Below are 23,511 nucleotides of genomic sequence, written 5' to 3' on the forward strand. Positions count from 1 at the left end.
ATGTGGCGAGTTTGCCGTATAATAAGACTTTTTTGATAGATTTAATCGAGACGTTTATAGCTGACCCCTATATTTATTCTAATATTTTAACATTGCGTCAGTCAACGGCGATAACTTTCTTTTTTTCTAAACGAAACATATAAGTGTGAGCACTCATTTTCTTAGTTAGATCATTTCCAAACTTATTGTGGTAGTTTCGATTCAATATTTGATGAAAAATTGTTTTCGAAATATTTTGCACGTAGCATAAAAAAGAAAATTCGATCGTGTTCGCACATGCAAGAGCAGCAGAAAAGGGTAATTTAATCCTAAAGTATAATTATATAAGCGCCTCGTCTGAAAATTAATCGACTCACTCTTTTAATCAATGCAAAAGTATCAATCTCTCAACGGGTGATATGAAAAAATAATATCACATGCGCAGAAAAACAAAATAACGCTGTTGCGCATGTGATATGAAATTATGGATCATATCACCTGCGCAGAAATTGAAAATAACGATTTTGCGCATGTGATATAAAATCACTGGGGAATATGATATATCATTCAAGTTAAACTAATGGGAAATTTGCATTGGACATTTATGTGAGGTATAATAATAGAATTTATCATAGTAGCGTATGACTCTACGCATGTATGAATCTACGCATTCATTCATAAATTACAGTACGTGAGTCATTTACACCCGGGGTGTAAGACGAAGTTTACCAGCACCCGTAAAAACACGGAAAAATCCTGTCCAGCATGCAAGAAATCTCGAGTCTCCGACTTCTTGATGTTCTTCTCCAACTACAACAGTTACTTACTATCTGTAAGGTTAGACATACAGACGCTTTTTTTGAAAATATATGTGCTGTTTATGTATTACAAAAACTCAATACTTTTTTCTTTAGTTTTATTGAAATAGAAAAAGAAAAGTCGGGATACAATTATGTCGTGGAAACGAGATAGAAAACAATCAGAGCTCGATATACTTATCTTGGAGCGAGATAAGAAGTAAACTCAATAAGGAGCTCACAAATTTATTCTCAGCAATGTACACATCTGTGATTGCATGTATGCTTTGACATAAAAATTATATAATCGGTAAAACGAATGACCACTTTTGCGACATATAGAAGATCTCGTACGGGTTGAATAAAATAATAAAATGCGATGTGTTAATTAAATAGCTTTATTGATTGTGTTTGTAATATAACCCTTACTAAGTAAAGAATGGGATGTCGCTGCGAAACGGACAACTTTTCATTATGTTTGAACCTCAAATCGAGATAATAGGTAAAAAAATATCCGCATTCAGAACTGTTGTAAAATAGAGAAGCGCAAAAAGGCGATGTCTGGAATAAGTAGATAAAGCATACTAGATGTTCTTTATTTCGTCAATTCTCTATTATAGCTTACCATTCCTTGTATTTCAGACAGAGGATTCCAGCAACTACACAGGCAGCAGCCGATATATTCCATTTCATTCGTCATCAAAAGACAACCTTACAGACCCGCCATATCAACCGAACATTATCATGCCATCTCATAGGAAGCAGATGAAAAGGCGACGGAAGAAAGGTCGCAACCGGAAACGGAAACACAGAAAACATAGAAAAATAGTATACAGCAGCCTAGAGGATTATTTGAACCTTACAATTGAGCATCGTAAAAATAGAAATGCAAAAGTGACTTGCACCGATTGTAAAATTAGAAAAAGAAAGGGGCGAAGAGAAAAGTACACTGCCGGGAAAATAAGCCCATCAATACTAAGGCGGGTTTTAGAAAAAGTAGCAGACGAAACGTTGTCTGGTGCACGCACTGGTACCGGTACGATAACAAGTCTGTTTGAAGACGACGTCGTGCGAAAAGAATCTGAGCGTAGCCAGGAAGAAACTGGGTGGAGTTATGATCAACACTGGGTCAGTATCACAGGGGGAGATACCATCAGTTTGGACGAAACCGTTTATAAAACTGGTAGGTATAAACAATTTATTTGTAATATATGCGTCTTATTACAACGAAATGTCTGCTTGAAGAGAAAAAGAAATATACTATTTCAAATTTTATAATTTTATAAATATGATATCAAAATTTTAAAAAAAGAAAAGAAATGACGCTAATTGTATATTTTGATTATTTTTGTTAAAAATATAGAACCTACCAGATGCATGCCTATAAATATCATGATATCTGTTTCTGTTGTAATCTGAGAATGTATTGTTCCTTTGATCACGTTTCAAAGACTGAAATGTTTAGGCTGATTCTTTGACTTACGTGATAATGTTCCAACGCTGGTTTACAGGTTTTCATAACAAAAACATTTATTTCTCATAATCATCCGCTGCAGGACTGTAAATAAACTCATAAAATGTAAAACAAGCGTAACATTGATGGCCCGCTTGTTTAGCAGATGGCAGAATTAGCACGTGCACAAAGGTACAGCGTGCATGCTTACCTACTGAACGCACACTGCTTGCCTGCAACCTGCACTCACTCTCCTATTATCAAAAGTCCGGATCAGATACAGTTGCAGTTATATTTATCGTTTTATAATCGTTTTAGAGATTATCTTGTTATAAAACGCTGCACGCGCCCTACCGGAAGAAATTCATCACTGTTCGCGTGGAATTTTTAAACTAGACCGGTAACTTATAACATTCGTGTATTTATGTCAATCACTCAGCGCACGCAGAACAAATTGCCCATCATCCAACAGTCAGTCATCAAGCGCTATACTCGAGCTATATCTAATTACAAAACTTAAACAAAGTTTACTTTGTAGGAGCAGCGAGAATGTCAGAAACATCTTGACTGAGGTCGTCTTATTTCTTAATTAAAAATATTTATGAAACAGATGTGTTGAGATTTCAGCCAAAGGCTAAATAAAAAATAAACGTCTTTCAACGACTTTTGAATAAGAAAATTGCTTAATTGTTGCAGCCATACTGCTTTGCCGCGGCTTTCTGTGTTGATTCTATTGGCGTTATTATATGTCATTCCCAGTTTGACAAAATATTTCAACAGATCTTTCGGCTATTTTACAGGCCGATAGTCGGCTTCATTACACTCAAAGAAAGTACAAATATTGGTATTATGCTACAAATTCGCCAAATCAATTAATATTTGCAAAACTGCAAAGAATAATGTAATCAATATAACCTAAATGTAATGATATCGACAATATGTTGGGTCCGAAACTGTAGGGGATTTCTTCTCACAGACATACGCCAGTATGGTGTTAGAGCAAATAGATCTGGTACACATGTACTTTATCTGTTAAGTTCAGTTTGCTTATTTCAGTGATTATTACTGCTTACTCTGGAAATGGAAAATACTTCAATTGTAAATCATATAACAGACAAACTTACTGGTTACACTAAAGATCACTGTGTAGAAATTACAGAACGGCGAATTATGCTGATGTAACAGAAAAATAAGCATAATGAAATACTACATCCTATAGTATTATCATTTCCCTTTTATTTAAAGACAAAACATGAAGAGGGAGTTTTCAGTTTCACGGTAAACATTTTCCCAGTTTTGACCAAAACATAGCTAAAATTCCCAAGACACTGCTAAAATTCACAATAAACTGGAAATGATTCTTTGACTGATCCTTTCAGTTATTTTTTTTTTAAACTGATGTTGAAATAAAATTGAAACGCATTTAGACTTTTGAAAGCAGAAGTTTTAGGAGGAAATGTTGATCATTGTTAAAGAAGATTCGCTTTTCTGAAAAAGAGTTGCTAAGTTACGCACATAAGAGCCAGCAGAAATACCGAACGAACCTGAACTTTGGCAGTTTTGTTTAACTAAGCAAGAGTTTTATTGTGTTATTGCAAACTTGAACTCGGAATTCGTTTAATGTTGTGCTGACATTCCAGACAAAGGTTACAGGCAATGTCATCAAATATTCAACATATATTTAAAGGATATCCGGCTTTGGCGACAGTTTATTGTTATTCTTGTTTAAAAAAGGGGAGGGGGACGCATAAATAGGCTGCATCCGTCCGCCCGTCCGTCCGACACACTTAATATTTGTGTCCGGTCCGTAACCAGAGGTATTTTGATATCACTTGGAACAATAGATAATGAAATGAAGTCTGCGCATGAAAGACAGTATTTAACACGGCCATCTATCAAAAACATAGTCATATATTAAGAGATTTGATACAAATTAGCACATACTCCCCTGTATCAAGAAAATGTGTCGCGCACAAGACCAAGGCACTTGTAAATCCAAAGCCAATATCATATTTTGAAGGGTCTGTTTCGTGTTTCCGCAATTCTGCGAGTTCAGCGCAAGGCCCAGACCCAACGATCATAAAACCATTTGTTGTGTGCAAAATGTCTTTAGCCGGAAAGTACAATAACTCTATCACACTTTCTTATATACCGAAACTATTGAAATTATCGAGAAAAGTTTATGAAATCGGTAAATTTATTTGTTTTACAGACGACAACTTTCCTGATAAGCGAAAAACACCTTGGACAGCATGGTCACCCTGCAGTACTACATGCGGAGCAGGCCAACAAGAGCGCATGCGCAAATGTGGTACAGCGTGCACGGAAGTGGAATCAATGGTGTGTGTGAATCCGCAATGTGAAGGTAAAGTGAACATGGAAATCATATTCATGGGGGTGCTACGTATGAATGGAGAGGTGGGGGTAATTTGATATATGAATTTGGCAGTCCAAAAGTTGATTACATTGTTATCATAATGACCCAGTGTTACACTAACATGTATGGAAGACTGAAGTTTGCGGCTCTCATAAACCCATTAACATTTACGACGAACATGATTTTTCTTGTCATTTAGATTTTAGGTTTTAGAGCAATGTCCGAAAGTTTAAACTGTTTGCTGAATTCAGGTTCAATAGCAATTTTTGTCTGTATAGGAATGAACCAGAAGACGTGTATAGCAAGCAGAGGCAGTGAAGCTATCTCGGACATGTGCGATCCAACATGATAATAACGTCTTTGTTTATAAACAAAGTTAGGAGAACAAAGAGGTTTTGTGGGTGTAATTGTTACAATACAGACAATAAATAGACGTTTAGGAAACAATTTTGACAGATTTAGCCGAGATAAGTCCATCGAATGTATAAACTGTTTTGAGTAGCGAATGAGTGGATTTGGACATGTTTCAAACAAGAATGATGATAAATGAGATTTTTGATATTCAGTGTTTAGTTATTAGATTGCACTCTACTACACAGGCATTAATAGCAGACCTAGGATAGATCTTTTTATATCTGGTCAAAATCAACCAAAAATGAAATCTTTATGGTTCAACTTTGAGCCAAGACTTAAGGATGTATTTTTTTAGTCTTATTGGCTAATATCTTTGAAAAGGAGTCGTATATTGGACCGTATATTGTTCAACTGTGTCTGATTTTAGATGAAACATTGATGATATTCTTTACTTTTATATACTTTAATAGTGGATGAAAAAATATTTATCATTTTTTACTTTAACAAAATTTGTTCGCCTCGGTGCGGTACTACTGACAATGCTAAAGATAGTGTAAATATTTACTATCTCATTTTAAACAAATTATTGGAGCATGTATTTATATATATGAACAGTATTTGCGCTAAAAGATGCTTCTGAGAATTTACGGATTTATCTTAATAGAGAGGAAACGGTATACAAATGGTGCCCGTTATCAAGGCTTGTGAGGCATCTTGTTTGTGATTCCCATTTTGTGCATTGCTGTCCTAATCCGTATTGAAACGGTGTGGAGTTTGGTAAAAACAACAACAACGATAATAAACTAATTACAACAACTACAATAGTAATAATAATAATTTCTCTAAGAATGATAGCTAAGAGTATTGGCACAAGCCGGCTGTGAAAACACAAAACTATTATTTTAGCAGTATACGTCAAATGCGCTAACGAAACAGTATTTACAACGAAGTTACTGATCTCAATAGTCACATAGCACAGTACGGTCGATCAAGTGGTAGCGAGTTCGATCCTAATCAAGTGAGATGGTGACTTGATAGCTGTTACAGGAACCCAGTGTTTCTGACATTCCATGTTGCTTTTAATTTCAAATTAAATACAGATAAATCAGCTGTTTGTAAGTTCTATATTTAGGAAAGCAGTGCATCAGAGGCATAAAGGGAAGTAGTAATGGATTTAATAATGCTTTCAACTGTATTAATCAAGTATTCAGACCGAGATAACGATTGCCAAAAATAGGAAATAACAAAAAAATAAAATAAGTTGTAATATAATCATAAATAACATGTAACCAAAAGCAGTATTGCCCCTTGAATCTCTTATCTCTGATTCTAAATAATTTACAGATTATTGTAGATTTCTCAGTCGCAGCTGCCTTTGTAAGTCTGATCAGTTGTCTTCTGTTTTTGTTCGGCACTTCTGATTCATCCCTGATGTCGAAAAGTTGAGAGTAACCTGTGAGGAAACAGGTTAGTAATAGTATATGACATGCAGGAACACTGACCATTTGATATAGAACAGTTGCTTAAATCACTTTAACGAATGCCACCAAGAAAAGCGAATATTCTATAAAATTATTATGCTCTTAAACAAAACCAATATAATCCAGACCAATCCAAGTAAAAATAAGTTTCTTTGATTTAAGATGTACACTAACAATACTTTAGGTTAACTGCAGTTTGTCGAGGTTGTTACTATAACCAATACGCGGTGTGATAGACGACGGCCGCAACAATAAAAGAATGTCGAGGTTGTTACTGTAACCAATACGCGGTTTGATAGACGAAGGCCGCAACAAGAGAAGAGCCTCCGTGGCCGAATGGTACAGGTCGCTGGCTTCACATCACTTGCCCCAAACCAATGTTGGTTCGAGCCTCACTCGGGGCATAGAATTCTTCATTTGAGGAAGCCATCCAGCTGGCTTACGGAGGGTCGGTGGTACAGGTGCCTGCCTGTGATAAAATAATGTATGGAGGGGTACCTGGGGTCTTCCTCCATCATACAAGGCTTGACCTATAATTAAACCCAACAAAAACAAAATAACAAAATCCGCCATGGTTCGACTATATATCTCTGTTCCGTTCTGTAGAGTTCTGTTTTCTTGCATTTATCTTTGTTGGTTGATTTGATAATTAAATTCCTTATATAATTGTAGTACTATTTATTTCGTACATTCCTTTTTGAGTAACGGTTCTCTATCAAGTTATTAAGTATTTTTTCAAGTTTTAATAAGTATTTGTCTAGAATCTCTGAATAATTAATTTCATTCGCAAACAATTTATTTTACTCTATAATAGATTCTTTTTTTTCTTCTCTGTGCTAATCGACAAACGGACACATGCGGTGAAGTGACAGATGCCTCCAGACCAGATAAAACAATAGACTTTATCAAATAGAAACCAAAGTTACACAACTGTTTGAAAATATTTAAACACAGTACGCTTCATACCGGATCTGCATTAGTTACTATATTTATTCACGTGTTCCATCATGATATATCATTGAGAAATATGTTTCCATTTCGGCGCAATTCCATGCATAGTTCTAGCAGAAGCATTCGCTTTTGGAACCCGATAATCACCTTATTATAGGAAAAGCGGTGGAATATTTGTTCCTGAACCATTATTTTTAGCGACAGGGGTTGTGTACGAACACTTAAAAGCGCAGGTGGTTAAGGTGATAAAGGTTCGAGTAAATTATGACAAGTTAACGAGGTACGCTACGGTATATGAAATCTATTTCCGGAATTCGGTCTTGAAGAGAATGAAAATGTAGATCAGAATAAATAAATGTACGGGAATACAAATGAGTGCAAATTAGTTGGCGGGTAATTTTGTTACAGGAGAGAAACCGTATCTATAATTGTGGAAAAACAATCGTATAGATAGAATGACTTTTGTTTTGAGACTATACAGTTACGTGCCAAATTAAAGTTCACAAAACCTTTTTGCGCCCCGCCCCAGGCCTTCAAAGAAGTGGGGTATGTTTTTCCGTTGGTGTTCCTCTGTTCGTCTATAGAACAGTTGGCCTACAGTGATCGAACTTCATTGGATGACTGACTTTGGGCAGTTTATAATCACTATTGTTTTGGGGTCAGTTTGTCAAAGGTCAATGTTACAGCGACTATAGAAAGCTTGGGCATGCGCAGTCGTCAGACTACATAGGATGATGGTCAGATGACTCCCTGTTATATGGGTCAGTAGGCAAAAGGACAAGGTCACAGGGATCTCAACTGAACTGAAAACAGATTCTTCTTAGTAAATAAAGAACGCCTGTATTTACTGCTTTTTTAATTTCATAGAATTATTGCTTGAGGTCAAGTAACCTCTAATGTTTTTGGGTCAGTATGTTAAAGGTTGAAATTGAAAACGGTTTCCAGTCAATATCTGGGCTTACGAATCTAAAATTTCATGAGATTATTGCCGCTAGTCAGGCCAGACCTCAATTGTTTTGGGGGTCATTTCCTCAAGGGGCAATGCCATAGTGACCTTGATATTTAGAACAGTTTCTGATAAATTAATTGAGAAGTTGGGCCTGTGACCTATGACCTTCAAACTTCATAGGATGATTGTCTGATGTCTGTAGATGACCCAGTTATCTCGAACGCAATACTACAAAATAACACAGCTCTTATACGCCTTGTCATTGAAGTACTGAAAGCTAACAAAATAAGTTTCTGTCATCAATTCTTTCTTCGATTTGTTAATGATGCCATTGGAGCGTCAGAATTTTCAAAATGTGTTTATTAAAATGTTATTTTGATGATATTTCATATTAACTGAAACGTGAAGATATTTCTATGAATCCGTTGTCTATGTGGAAAATCATTTTGTGGACATTAATTTGGTGCGTATTTGTAGATCGTGGAATAAAATTCATTCCCAGATTGAAATGAAAATTTCCAACAATGACAAGTGTAAATGACATTCTAAATCAACTGCCACGTTTCAGCCTCGCGTCGTTTGAGTTTTCCTTCTATTTCTATGTGACCGCATCACACATATATTCTGGACGTGTAAAAATAGTCCCGTATCTGTGTGTGTGTGTGTGTGTGTGTGTGTGTGTGTGTGTGTGTGTGTGTGTGTGTGTGTGTGAGCAACTGAGGACTTCTGTTTTAAACAACAAAACAAGCAGCAACGGATTCTAGAATAATTATTAACTTTATCTTCACGTTCGAAATACGCTCACTCTGTCTTTTGTATCAACCCACTCACGCCAAACCTAAAATTCTACGCATAAATTAAATTCCGTGAGCTTTGATTGGTTAACAGCATGGAGAGACGGCGTTTTTATTGGTTAACGGCATAAAGTGGTGCCATATTCTAGGAAAGTCGAAGTTAACCCTAACCCTAACCCTGAAATATCACTCAATAAGCACTGGCTATCAGTCCTTCCAGGGCTTTGATTGATAGTCTGTATTGCTATCGGTAAGGTTAGCCTATATTGTATCATTACCTTCAGTCAGTACAAAAATAGGCTTGAACTGTCGACATCATTCTATTTAAAACATAATCTGTAATCAAACAAATTGCACTTTTATCTTTTCTCCAGATCATAATAAATGCCAGGTACAAAATGATAAAAAATGTATTTAAGGAATTCAAAGAAACTTCTGGCAGAGCACATGTAAGAAATAAATACGATTTTTTATTTCATTACGATTTGATATCAGAGAAACTTTATCCGAACAAATTCCAGTTTGGTTTTAATAGTCAATAATAAACTTGTAAAGAAGAATAATAAATTGATAAATTCTTCCAAATGGTTCCATTCACCTGTTTTTGCGTATCATTTACTTACTTAGATCATTTTTAGTATATTGCTGCTTTCTTTCAACAGATTTGTGTTTGAAGTTTCGAGATAACATTATGTCTTATTTTCTGATTGTTGATTTTCAACAGTTCCAGCTTAAAGTTTGTTTTGACATGACGGGTTTCCGGAGTGCCGAAATTGATATAGTGTTTAATGGTTGTTACAGAAATACGACATAGGCACACAAAACAACGGAAACAACGCAATTAGCTCAGAAGTTTACCCCATGTGATTTATTACAACCCTACTATAATCTTTATGTACGTGTATTTAAGTGTTTATACATTAAAACACCATGGAATACCACCCATCTATCATGATTTTTTTTAATAAGGCAGAAAATTTATGGAAACATAAAATGAACCTGGTTATCATAATTAACAGATAACATCAAAATTGACGCCACTTTTAATTCAACTGTAGTAAAATGTACGTCTCCATGTTTTCTGTAGTTGGATTGTTAAACATTGTTTAATATCTAATTATGAATGTTTGAATCCGTTCGTTCTTCTGTCTGACCGCCGCGTCTGCACAGACATAGACTTGCTTAATATAATGTTGATGCAAATGAATCTATACAAAATGTAGTTTCATTTACGATTACGATGATCAATGTATGGATAGAAATTACGCGAATTTTACTCAGCGTCGCACTTACTTTGCATGTGATAAATTCTGTTAACAAAACAGAAAAATATTGAATATTAGATGTTCTTTGCTATTTATGGCCTATGAACTTACAGCGCGCATACTCTATTTCAAATGCATTCAGAGTCATCATAAAAATAAAATCTCTATGTATAAATCTTGTAAACAAAGTATAAACGCGTATATCAAAAAAGTAAATAAATATTACTGCGGTGAAGAAATTTTCAGTTGTTATTATAAGGTATTTCCGCCATCTTGAATTTAGAGTGACTGAACCATGCGAACCAAAAAGACTCTTAGCACCAAAACAGGTGCAACGAAGTACAACTGAAATATTAAAAGAAATAAAATAGATATATTACCAGTTATTTCCCCAAATTGTGTTAATTATTTGAAAATCCTGGATAATTGATATTTCAAAACTTCAAGAATGGGGAAGAAGTTACTTTGAAATAATAAGAGAATTATCTTTTTGTATCTCATCTCAAAATGTGTTTTAAAATTGTGTTTATTGAAAGAAATGTTCATGTTGCTATTTTGATCTTTTTTACTAAACTGCCTAAACTTGTAAAAATATCGTAGAGTGCATGATTGTTTGTATCGCATCATTTCTGATTGACCGTGTATTCCATTTAGCAACAATAAACAACAGTCCCCAATGACCTTGACCTTTGTCCAGACAACAAACAATCATTCTATGAAGGTTTTACAGCCATAGGCCCAAGCTTTCTCCAAACCACAAGCTTTCATTCTATAAAATATGAAAACCCAAACATTGAATGGAAACCGCCTCACTACGACCTTGATATTCGTCGTATTGACCCTAAATGTTCTGTTGATCACAGGCAATAACTCTATAAAGTTATAAAGCATTAGAAACAAGTGTACTTCACTTATCAAGCGGAAACTGTTTCATTCTCTGTGTGGCCATGACCTTTGGCCTACTGCCCACCATCTACTGACCAGAGACAATCATCGTTTGAAGTTTGACAACGGCCAAAGTGTTTTTTTAATCATTGAGGTCACTGTGATCTTGATATTTGCCCTACAGACTCACAAAACAACAAGGTCATCTACTGATCACATACAATCATCCCGTGAAGTTTGACGACTGAAAGCCTAAACGACCGGAAACCGTTTTCATTCTCAATGTTGATGTGACCTTGACATTTGACATACTGTATAGTATACTGACCTCAAACAATCAACATAGCATTACGTTTGATTATTATGAGACCAAGCTTTCTCTTTTGATCGAAAACCTTACGGTCTACAGACCCAACGACAGAAAAACCGTCCGACAGGCAATTCGCATACAATGTATTCCCTCTTCTTCGAATGGAGCATAATTAGAATACATGTACAAGATGAATTCTTAGATAAAATCAAATATCTTATTCTTAATCAGAGATAACGGTTTATAGCTATATATCAGAATTAAAAAAATAAATAAATGAAAAAATAAAAAACACGTCTTTCAGTTGATATAACTTTATTATTTAGTTGATTTATCCATTTAAAGTAGACGAAAATACGGACAACAGCTGACGAAAGAAATGTCCTTTGATTTTCGTGCAGCGAAAATTTCCATTCATTTTCTGCTGATGCAGTGTCGGCACAGACTTCAGTGTACAAAACGTTGGTGCAAGTTTACCTATAGACCTATCCTTTCAACATTTTTTGTGAAGTTGATGGTTTTTTTTCCACTGGAATATCTCATTTCAGTGAATTTGCAGAAAGTTCTTAAAGCAAGTTGTTACCGATTCTTTCGAGAATATACGCCGAAACTCTTGCTTATGTTGAGGCTGCAAATAGGATCAAAGAGATTTTGTCGTACGCTTGTTAATATTTCTGTTACGTTGTTTAATAATTCCCCTCTTACTCGTTTCAGGATCGAGACAAGAAGAAAGTTCCAGTGCAATAAGCGAGTTCTACAAATGGGAGCAGGATGGCTTCGTTCCTCCTATGAATTTGCCGGAGCAACAATATTTAGATCCGAGTAAGAAACTGGAAGTGTTTATACCCTTATTTCCCAGTATGATTTACTACCGATTAAAAGATTTAACTCTTTGCTAAGTAACTTTCGGTCTGTAACATTATTCAACAAAAAGAAGAGAAATAGTTTAGCTTAATTCTATCGGCCAACATAGATGAATTTTGTATGTTTGGACCAAGTATTTACAGTATTTATATCTCATACAATTATGGTGGCAGATTTCTGCCATTTCGTTCGTTCGTTTGTTTGCGCGTTTGAAGAGCGCCAATGGTCAAAAAGTCACAACGACAAACTTGTCGTATGTGCGTGCTTATTTGCCGTTCTGATGTGTTGGCGTGTTGGCGCCCTTCAATAGCGCCAACACGCCAGAACGAAATGGCAGAAGTCAGTCACCAATAAGGAACAACTTTTACCATAGGCTTAAAGCGAATAACACACCAGATATAACTAAGTAATGTAACTGAATAATTTTCTTCTCTCTCTTTATAGATGAGGATGTTTGCGGTAAATGGGTAAAGTGTAACAAAAAGTTTGCTCAAGATTTTATCAAAAATTCATCTCTACCGGCTTGTCCATGTTTCTTTCCTTTAATACGGGTGAAAAGTAAAGACATTTTTGACACCAGATTAGACAGAACTATAAATTGGGTGGACTCCAGCAGCCACAGCGATTTAGTTTACAAACCGGGTGCGTTTGCGTGTATGCGGTCCTCACTTCTGCCAGGAACGGCAACTCTGGCAGTTCAGCAGTGTTGCTATGACAGTCTATATACCCTTGTTACACGTGGACAATCCGCAGGAACACCAGTGCTGATAAGCCCAGAAATCTCGAAGGAACTTCATCATAAAGTAGACTTGTTACCATGGATAATATGTAAAGGCGACTGGACAAGGTAAATATATATGTACACCGGATCCATATTCTTAAAAATTGTTTTAATTTAAGACGCAGGTTCTTGATCTATTTCTTTAAGTTTCCAAGGAACTGTGCAAGATCATAAACATATGTTTCTTGTGCAATACTTTTTCAGTATTGCAATATCCTACAAAGGTAAACAATAATATACTGCAAATTTTAATGTAAAAAAGAGAAATTCTACCATGTTCAAAACTACGCGTAGTAGTTAGATTCACTTACGACTAATATTTCCAGTACATCAAAACAATTATTCCCTTGACTTAATTTATTTAAATAGTAATCTAGCAAAGTTACTTGCGAATTTACAAAGTTTTACATGACTAATGCACACAAATTTTCATAAATACAGATATAATCAGGTGTTGTCTCCTGACAACACGTTAAACTGTTACGAAAACCCAGATGACGACATAATTAAATGGCAAAGACAACAAGCACGTAACTTCTGATTGAATACTAAATCTACATGAAGAAACAATAGATAATGCGAACAAACCGGCTACTGATATCAGCAAATCCACATTACGGAAAAAAGAATGGGAAGGTGAACAAACCGGCTACTGATATCAGCAAATCTACATTACGGAAAAAAGAATAGGAAGGTGAACAAACCGGCTACTGATATCAGCAAATCCACATTACGGAAAAAAGAATGGGAAGGTGAACAAACCGGCTACTGATATCAGCAAATCTACATAACGGAAAAAAGAATGGGAAGGGGACCAAATCGGGTACTGATATCAGCAAATATACATTGGGAAAGTGAACAAATTGACTACTGATGTCAGAAAAATTCTAAGAACGTAAAATAAAAATTGAATACGGATATCAGAAAGTCTGCAAATTACGAAATAAAACAATCATTGCAAAGTGAGCAAACTGGCTACTGATGTCGGAAATTCTACATTACGAAAGAGTTGAATAGCAAAGTGAAGGAACATGTATGTACTGGTAGCAACTAATGTCACGATATCTATTTGAGGAAAACTAGCGATTTCCCCCAGTAACATCTGATGGATCGAGTAGAGCTACAAATATCTGAGGAACTGCAACTCGAACGGATTAAAGCACTGTGACATTATTTTCATTGAAAACCAGACATTTAAAGGTATCTTCAGAGGTTAATATATACATGCAAAGTCATCAAACAGGATCGTTTCCCTCATCCGATAATTTGAGAAATGTTTGAGTTTTCACTGGTCGGTCTCAAAACAAGTTCCTTCTGATCGTAACTATGCATGTGCTTAAGACTATGCATGTGCTTAAGTATCCAGCTATACACAAGACGTCTCTTCATGTTTACTGCCGAGGGGATTTGCGTTTCCCGCTTTGATTTACAAATAAATGTCTATTCTTTTATATAGTGAGTGTATAAACTTTACATGTTGTCAGGAACAAACAAAAAAGTGTATGTATATATATGCCAAGAACGTTTTACGTTAAAACGTTCAATAATGGTCCCGCACACACATCTTAGAACGGGTAGTGTTTTTAGCTCAAAAGTTCATGATGAGCTACTAGTATAGGTTGATGGTCGGCGTTCATTCGTCCGTCGTTCGTCGTCCAGTGTAAACATTTTCACTGAAACATCTGCGCCTTTGAAACTGCTGGTCAAAATTGCACATCAGAGTCGGTCGTCAGAACTCAAAATATCCCTTAAAACCTTAAAACTTCGCTTTATTAGATGCATAAAGGATCTTAACCAAACTTTGTCTGTAGCATCTTTATATTGGTCTGTGTTTCAAGTTGATTCAAACGCTTGAATGTTTGTAGCTGCCAGAAAACTCTTATCAAACACGACTTCTTCTCATGAACCGTTTCAAAAATGTTTGCCTGTATGGACCAGTCATAAGTTTTTATTTTTCAGATGGTTCCGCTTAACCTCTATAAGGGATGGCCAGAGCCAAAAATAGAAAAAAAGTCTTTGAACGACTTTTTCGCACTAGCTACTTGATTGATCTTCACCAAATATGGTCTACAGCATTTACGTATGAACTTTTTTAAAGCTTGTTCAAATGGATCCATCTCACCCATTATAGGGGCCACCAGAGATAAAATTGATTGTTTAAAAGAATATTTCTCATGATCCGATTGAATAATGTTGGCCAAACTTGGTGAGAAGAAAGATTTCAAGGGCAGGTCAGGTGATCGACTCAAGGCCTCATGGCCTTCTACTGTTCACTTTTGGTTACTTACTTCAGGGGTAGTAATCAAACATTCCGTATAAACTCCCTGTTTTATACCGAATATTTGTTATTTTCATGTTTTATCTTGTTTTATTATTAAATTGTCGTCTGAAAATTATTGTTGATATTTTGATATGAAGCAATCTGTCGTTTTGTCAGACAAGCGTTTTTATGTACGCTTCATATTTATTTGATTCTCGTACAATAGATGTTAAGTTTTTTCTGCAGTTTCGCAGTTCGAATTGCAGATCAGACCAACTTAACTCCAATTCTCATATAATATGAAATAAGATATGTTGGTTCTGTTCATATGTCCGATCGTATCTAAAATAAAGCCAAGAGGCTCTACCATGAAAGGAGGTTTCGAAGTAATTATAAATCGGTTGCCTTTATCACTAGTGGTTACAACACACTAAATAGCTGTTCTTCTTAATTCTATATAAAATCGACATATTTCCAATGGCTGCAGCACACATTAGAGCCGTTTTTAAGTGTCTGTAACTTATGTTTTCTTGAAGAATATGGTCAGTGGGGGTCATCTTTGATACAAGAAAAATATTTTCAGTCAAACACACAAACTGCACAATGAGCTAAAAAATGAGACCCCAAATTGTAGTGGTGGTGTATGACCCAAGACAAATTCTGTCAGGTTATCATTTCATTATAAAAATGCTTCCAAAATGTCAAGCATAGATCTGTTATGAGATGTCAGCAAAAAATTGCAAAGAAAATAAGGAAAATAGCTCTACAGAGCAAAAAAAAAACAAACAACAACAAAACAACTGAGGATATTTGAATCCATTTTTTCCGCGCCTCTTCCTATTTAGTGTATGTATGCCTAGTAGCTGCGAACAACTTTAAGTATGGTTTACTGACCTCGTCTTTCCACCTCAATAAAGCAATACTGACTTCAAAACCCAATCAAACTAAAAACATCAAAGTCACTTCAACTCTCTAACGTAATGATGACACAAAAAAGGCAGTAAAGCAAAAAAAAAAAATAATAATAATAATGACCAAAAAAGGCAATCAAACTACAAGAACCCAATGTCACTCCTACTCTCTAACGTAATGATGTCTCGAAAAGGCAATCAAACTGTCAAACTGTACGAAGCCAATGTCACTCCTACTCTCTAACGTAATTATGACTCGGAAAGACAATCAAACTATAAGAAGCCAAAGTCACTCCTACTCTCTAACGTAATTATGACTTAAAAAGGTAATCAATCTATAGGAACCAAATCTCACTCCACTTCTTTTAAGTAATTCTGACTTGGAAAACTGCAATCAAACTATTAGAAGCCAATGTCACATCAACTCTCTAACGTAATGAATACCCGGAAAGGCAATCAAACTATACGAAGCCAATGTCACTCCCACTGTCTTACGTAATGATGACTTGGAAAGGCAATTAAACTATAAGAAGCCAATGTCACTCAAACTCTCTAACGTAATGATGACTCAGAAAGGCAATCAAACTATAAGAAACCAATGCTACTCAAACTCTCTAACGTAATGATGACTCAGAAAGGCAATCAAACTATACGAAGCCAATGTCACTCCAACTCTCTAACGTAATGATCACTCGGAACCAGAAAGACAATCAAACTATAAGAACCAAATGTCACTCCAACTCTCTAACGTAATGATGACTCGGAAAGGCAATCGAACTATAAGAACCCAATGTCACTCCTACTCTCTAACGTAATGATCACTCGGAACCGGAAAGACGATCAAACTATAGGAACCCAATGTCACTCCAACTCTCTAACGTAATGATGACTCGGAAAGGCAATCGAACTATAAGAAGCCAATGTCACTCCTACTCTCTAACGTAATGGTGACTCGGAACCGGAAAGACAATCAAACTATAGGAACCCAATGTCACTCCAACTCTCTAACGTAATAATGACTCGGAAAAGCAATCAAACTATTAGAAGCCAATGTCACTCCAACTCTCTAACGTAATGATCACTCGGAACCGGAAAGACAATCAAACTATAAGAACCCAATGTCACTCCAACTCTCTAACGTAATGATGACTCGGAAAGGCAATCGAACTATAAGAACCCAATGTCACTCCTACTCTCTAACGTAATGATGACTCGGAAAGGCAATCGAACTATAAGAAGCCAATGTCACTCAACTTTCTAACGTAATGATGACTAGGAAAGGCAATCAAACTATAAGAAGCCAATGTCACTCCTACTCTCTAACGTAATGATGACTCGGAAAGGCAATCAAACTATAAGAAGCCAATGTCCCTCAAACTTTCTAACGTTATTATGACTCAAAAAGGTAATCAAACTATAAGAACCCAATGTCACTCAAACTCTCTAACGTTATTATGACTCAAAAAGGTAATCAAACTATAAGAAGCCAAACTCACTAAAACTCTCTAACGTAATGATGACTCGGAAAGACAATCAAACTATAAGAAGCCAATCTCACTCAAACTCTCTAACGTAATGATGACTTGGAAAGACAATCAAACTATAAGAACCCAATGTCACTCAAACTCTCTAACGTTATTATGACTCAAAAAGGTAATCAAACTATAAAAAGCCAATGTCACTCCTACTCTCTAACGTAATGATGACTCGGAAAGGCAATCAAACTATAAAAAGCCAATGTCACTCCTACTCTCTAACGTAATGATGACTCGGAAAGACAATCAAACTATAAGAACCCAATGTCACTCCTACTCTTTAACATAATGATGACCCGGAAAGGCAATCAAACTATAAGAACCCAAAGTCACTCCAACTCTTTAACGTAATGATGACCCGGAAAGGCAATCAAACTATAAGAAGCCAATGTCACTCAAACTCTCTAACGTTATTATGACTCAAAAAGGTAATCAAACTATAAGAAGCCATTGTCACTCAAACTCTCTAACGTAATGATGACTCGAAAAGGCAATCAAACTATAGGAACCCAATGTCACTCCAACTCTTTAACGTAATGATGACCCGGAAAGGCAATCAAACTATAAGAAGCCAATGTCACTCAAACTCTCTAACGATACTATGACCCAAAAAGGTAATCAAACTATAAGAAGCCAATGTCACTCTCTAACGTAATGATGACTCGAAAAGGCAATCAAACTATAAGAAGCCAATGCCACTTCAACTCTCTAACGTAATGATGACTCGGAAAGGCAATCAAACTATAAGAACCCAATCTCACTCCAACTCTCTAACGTTATGATGACTCGGAAAAGCAATCAAACTATAAGAAGCCAATGTCACTCCTACTCTCTAACGTAATGATTACTCGGAACTATAAGAATGCAATGTCACTCCAGCTCTTTAACATAATGATGACTCGGAAAAACAATCAAACTATAAGAATCCAACTCTCTAACGTAATGATGACTCGGATAGAAATTCAAACTGTAAGAACCCAATGTCACTCCAACTCTCTAACATAATGATGACCCGGAAAGGCAATCAAACTATGAGAAGCCAATGTCACTCCAACTCTCTAACGTAATGATGACTCGGAAAGGCAATCAAACTATAAGGAGCAAATGCCACTCAAACTCTCTAACGTAATGATGACTCGGAAAGGAAATCAAACTATAAGAAGCCAATGTCACTCTAACTCTCTAACGTAATGATGACTCGGAAAGGCAATCAAACTATAAGGAGCCGTCAATGGCACTCAAACTCTCTAGCGTAATGATGACTCGGCAAGGCAATCAAACTATAAGAACCCAATGTCACTCCAACTCACTTACGTCATGATGAATCGGAAAACTCCAACTCTCTAACGGAATGATGAATCGGAAAGGCAATCAAACTATAAGAAGCCAATGTCACTTCAACTCTCTAACGTAATCATGACCCGGATATGCAACAAACTATAAGAAGCAAATGTCGCTCAAACTCTCTAACGTAATGATGAGTCGAAAAGGCAATCAAACTAAAAGAATCCAATGTCACTGCAACTCTCTAACGTAACGGTGACTCGGAAAGGCAATCAAACTATAAGGAGCCGTCAATTGCACTCCAACTCTCTAACGTAATGCAGACTCGGAAAAGCAATCAAACTATAAGAAGCCAATGTCACTCCAACTCTCTAACGTAATGATGACTCGGAAAAGCAATCAAACTATAAGAAGCCAATGTCACTCCAACTCTCTAACGTAATTATGACTCGGAAAGGCAATCAAACTATAAGTACCCAATGTCACTACAAATCACTAACGTAATGATGACTCGAAAAGGTCATCAAACTAAAACAGTCAAATGTCACTCCAACTCTCTAACGTAATGATGACTCGGAAAGGCCATCAAACTATAAGAAACCAATGTCAGTCCAACTCTGTAACGTAATTATGACCTGGAAAGGCTATTAAACTATAAGAACCCAAAGTCACTCAAACTCTCTCACGGAATGATGACTTGGAAAGGCAATCAAACTATAAGAACCAAATGTCACTCAAACTCTCTAACGTAATGATGACTCAGAAAGGAAATCAAACTATAAGAACTAAATGTCACTCCAACTCTCTTTCGTAATTATGACTTGGAAAGGCTATTAAACTATAAGAACCCAAAGTCACTCCAACTCTCTAACGAAATGATGACTCGGAAAGGCAATCAATTTATAAGAAGCCAAAGTCACTCCAACTCTCTTACGTAATGATGAATCTGAAAAGAAATCAAACTATCAGAACCAAAAGTTACTTTAACTCTCTAACGTAATGATGACTCAGAAAGGCAATCAAATTATAAGAAACCAATGTCACTCCAACTCTCTAACGGAATGATGACTCGGAAAGGCAATCAAACTATAAGAAGCCAATGTCACTCCAACTCTCTAACGTTATGATGACCCGGAAAGGCAATCAAACTATAAAAAGTCAATGTCACTCCAACTCTCTAGCGTAATGATGACTCGGAAAAGCAATCAAACTATAAGGAGCAAATGTCACTCCAACTCTCTAACGTAATGATGACTCAGAAAGGCAATCAGACTATAAGAAGCCAATGTCACTCCAACTCTCTAACGCACTGATGACTCGTAAAGACAATCAAACTGTAAGGGCAATGTCACTCCAACTCTCTAACGTAATGATGATTCGGAAAGGAAATCAAACTATAAGAAACCAATGTCACTCCAACTCTCTTACGTAATTATGACTCGGAAAACTCCAAGTATCTAACGTAATTATGACTCGGAAAGGCTATCAAACTATAAGAAGCCAATGTCACTCCAACTATCTAACGTAATTATGACACGTAAAGGCAACCAAACTATAACAACCCAATGTCACTCCAAGTCTCTAACGTAATAATGACTCGGAAAATCAATCAAACTATAAGAACCCAATGTAACTTCAACTCTCTAACGTAATGATGACTCGGATAGTCAATCAAACTATAAGAACCCAATGCCACATAAACTCTCTTACGTAATGATGACTCTGAAAGTCAATCAAACTATAAGGACCCAATGTCACCCCAACTCTCTTACGTAATGATGACTCGGATAGTCAATCAAACTATAAGAACCCAAAAATCACTCCAACTCTCTTACGTAATGATGTCTCGGAAAACTCCAACTCTCTAATGTAATGATGACTTGGAAAGGCAATCAAACTATAAGAAGCCGATGTCACTCCAACTCTCTAACGGAATGATGACTCGGAAAGGCAATCAAATTATAAGAACCCAATGTCACTCCAACTCTCTAACGGAATGATGACACGGAAAACTCCAAGTCTCTAACGGAATGATGACCCGGAAAGGCAATCAAACTATAAGAAGCCAATGTCACTCCAACTCTCTAACGTAATGATGACTCGTAAAGTCAATCAAACAATAAGAACCCAATGTCACTCCAACACCCTTACGTCATGATGACTCGGAAAACTCAAAGTCTCTAACGTAATGATGACTTGGAAAGGCAATCAAACTATAGGAACCCAATCTCACATCAACTCTCTAACGGAATGATGACTTGGAAAGGCAATCAAACTATAAGAAGCCAATGTCACTCCAACTCTCTAACGTAAGGATGACTCGGAAAAGCAATCAAACTATAAGAACCCATTGTCACCTCAAACTCTCTTACGTAATTATGACTCTTAAAGGTAATCAAACTAAAATAGTCAAATGTCACTCCAACTCTCTAACGGAATGATGACTCGGAAAGGCAATCAAACTATAAGAAGCCAATGTCACTCCAACTCGATCTCTAACGTAATGATGACTCGGAAAGGCAATCAGACTATAAGAAGCCAATGTCACTCCAACCCTCTAACGTAATTATGACTCGGAAAGGCAATCAAACTATAAGAAGCCATTGTCACATCAACTCTCTAACGTAATTATGACTCGGAAAGGCAATCAAACTATAAGAACCCAATGTCACTCCAACCCTCTAACGTAATTATGACTCGGAAAGGCAATCAAACTATAAGAACCCAATGTCACTCCAATTACGACTCGGAAAGGCAATCAAACTTTAGGAAGCCAGTGTCACTCCAACTCTCTAACAGAATGATGACTCTGAAAGGCAATCAAACTATAAGAACCAATGTCACTCCAACCCTCTAACGTAATTATGACTCGGAAAGGCAATCAAACTATAAGAAGCCAATGTCACATCAACTCTCTAACGTAATTATGACTCTGAAAGGCAATCAACCTATGAGAAGACAATGTCACTCCAACTCTCTAATGTAATAATGACTCGGAAATGCAATCAACCTATAAGAACCCAATGTCACTCCAGCTCTCTAACGAAATGATGACTCGTAAAGGTAATAAAACTAAAACAGCCAAATGTCACTCCAACTCTCTGACGGAATGATGACCGGAAAAAGACAGTCAAACTAAACTCAAAAGCATTCCAACTCTCCTGGAAAAGCAGTAAAGGAACCAATGTAATCAGAATTTGAATTTATTCAACGTTCTGCGGTTTATCTCGTTGATGTCAGCTGATGACAAACTTAAATACAAGTTATAGCATACATAGCTATAATGTGAAGAGAAACTGCTGGGGTGTCTTTGAGGGTGCAAATCAGCTTGTGTTCACTTTTTATGTATGTGAGGACAGTCAAGTGGCACGAGGAAGGTAAAATGTTCTATCAAGGTACCTGTGCCAGGTATGATTCCTGAGTCTTCGTGTAAAGTATTCCTTGGAAGTCTACTTTCAGCACATTGCATGTACGAACAAAATTTCTCATGTTTGCGAAAGTTCGCATTACCACAAATAGCACAAGCATGCTTCCAGACCAAGCCAATGACACTTATACATCAAAGAAAGCTGCTCTGAAGTGTTACCAGCTAACTGAGGTATGTTTTAGATCGAAAGTAAAGGAATACAAACCAGAGCTTGGCGAAACTGTTTTTCAGTTCATTGCAAGACATAACAGTTATTTCAGTCGATGGCAGAGTTTGTCAATACATTGGAAATGCTGATGGATCATTATGCTCAGAGAACGGTTCATTCAAACTAGTTCCAAAGATCTTGCCTTGTTCCTGAAAGTAAGAGTTGCAGAATCGGGAACTGGTATCACACGCGCATGGTACTTTCATCACTTCAGACAGGATTAACTACAACCTCTAATCGAGATGCCGCCGTCCAAGCCTCAACAGAGAGAAATGCTAGTGTTTTTAAAAAGCCTATCTGCTTCATATGTAATGCGGAAGATTCAAACAAGGTGGAAGGTAAGGGTGCTGCTTTGGCCGGAAGACGGTCGTATAATGATAGAGGAAGGCGCGGTCTGCAAACTTCAAAACAAAGAGATTTGACAAGTAAAGATCTAAAAAAGCAGTCTGGTAACACGAGCGTCAGCTATACGTGCATGTCGGTAGTTTTATAGCACGAAATGTTCAACTATGGGCATGTCGGCTCAGTATGTTCAAGTCGGTAAAGTTTCAGTTATGTGCATGTTGGTAAAACATCAGCTATGTACATGTCGGTAAAGTTTAAACTATGTGCATGTCGGTAAAGCTTCAGTTCTTTACATGTCGGT

General features: G+C 36.5%; 1 protein-coding gene across 1 annotated transcript in view; it reads left to right on the forward strand.

Annotated features, from left to right (window-relative positions):
* LOC123536081 (isthmin-2-like) overlaps positions 1-15,696 on the forward strand; it is a 28,702-nt gene extending 13,006 nt beyond the window's left edge. Inside the window, exons 2-6 of the mRNA XM_045318897.2 lie at positions 1,419-1,959; positions 4,442-4,594; positions 12,310-12,417; positions 12,904-13,306; positions 13,682-15,696. Of these exons, the coding sequence (XP_045174832.2) occupies positions 1,419-1,959; positions 4,442-4,594; positions 12,310-12,417; positions 12,904-13,306; positions 13,682-13,781 (1,305 nt within the window). The 3' untranslated portion in view covers positions 13,782-15,696. The remainder of the gene's footprint in view (positions 1-1,418; positions 1,960-4,441; positions 4,595-12,309; positions 12,418-12,903; positions 13,307-13,681) is intronic.
* Positions 15,697-23,511: the final 7,815 nt, after the last annotated feature.

Source organism: Mercenaria mercenaria, chromosome 1, assembly GCF_021730395.1.
Source record: "Mercenaria mercenaria strain notata chromosome 1, MADL_Memer_1, whole genome shotgun sequence".
In the NCBI taxonomy this organism is placed as follows: domain Eukaryota; kingdom Metazoa; phylum Mollusca; class Bivalvia; order Venerida; family Veneridae; genus Mercenaria; species Mercenaria mercenaria.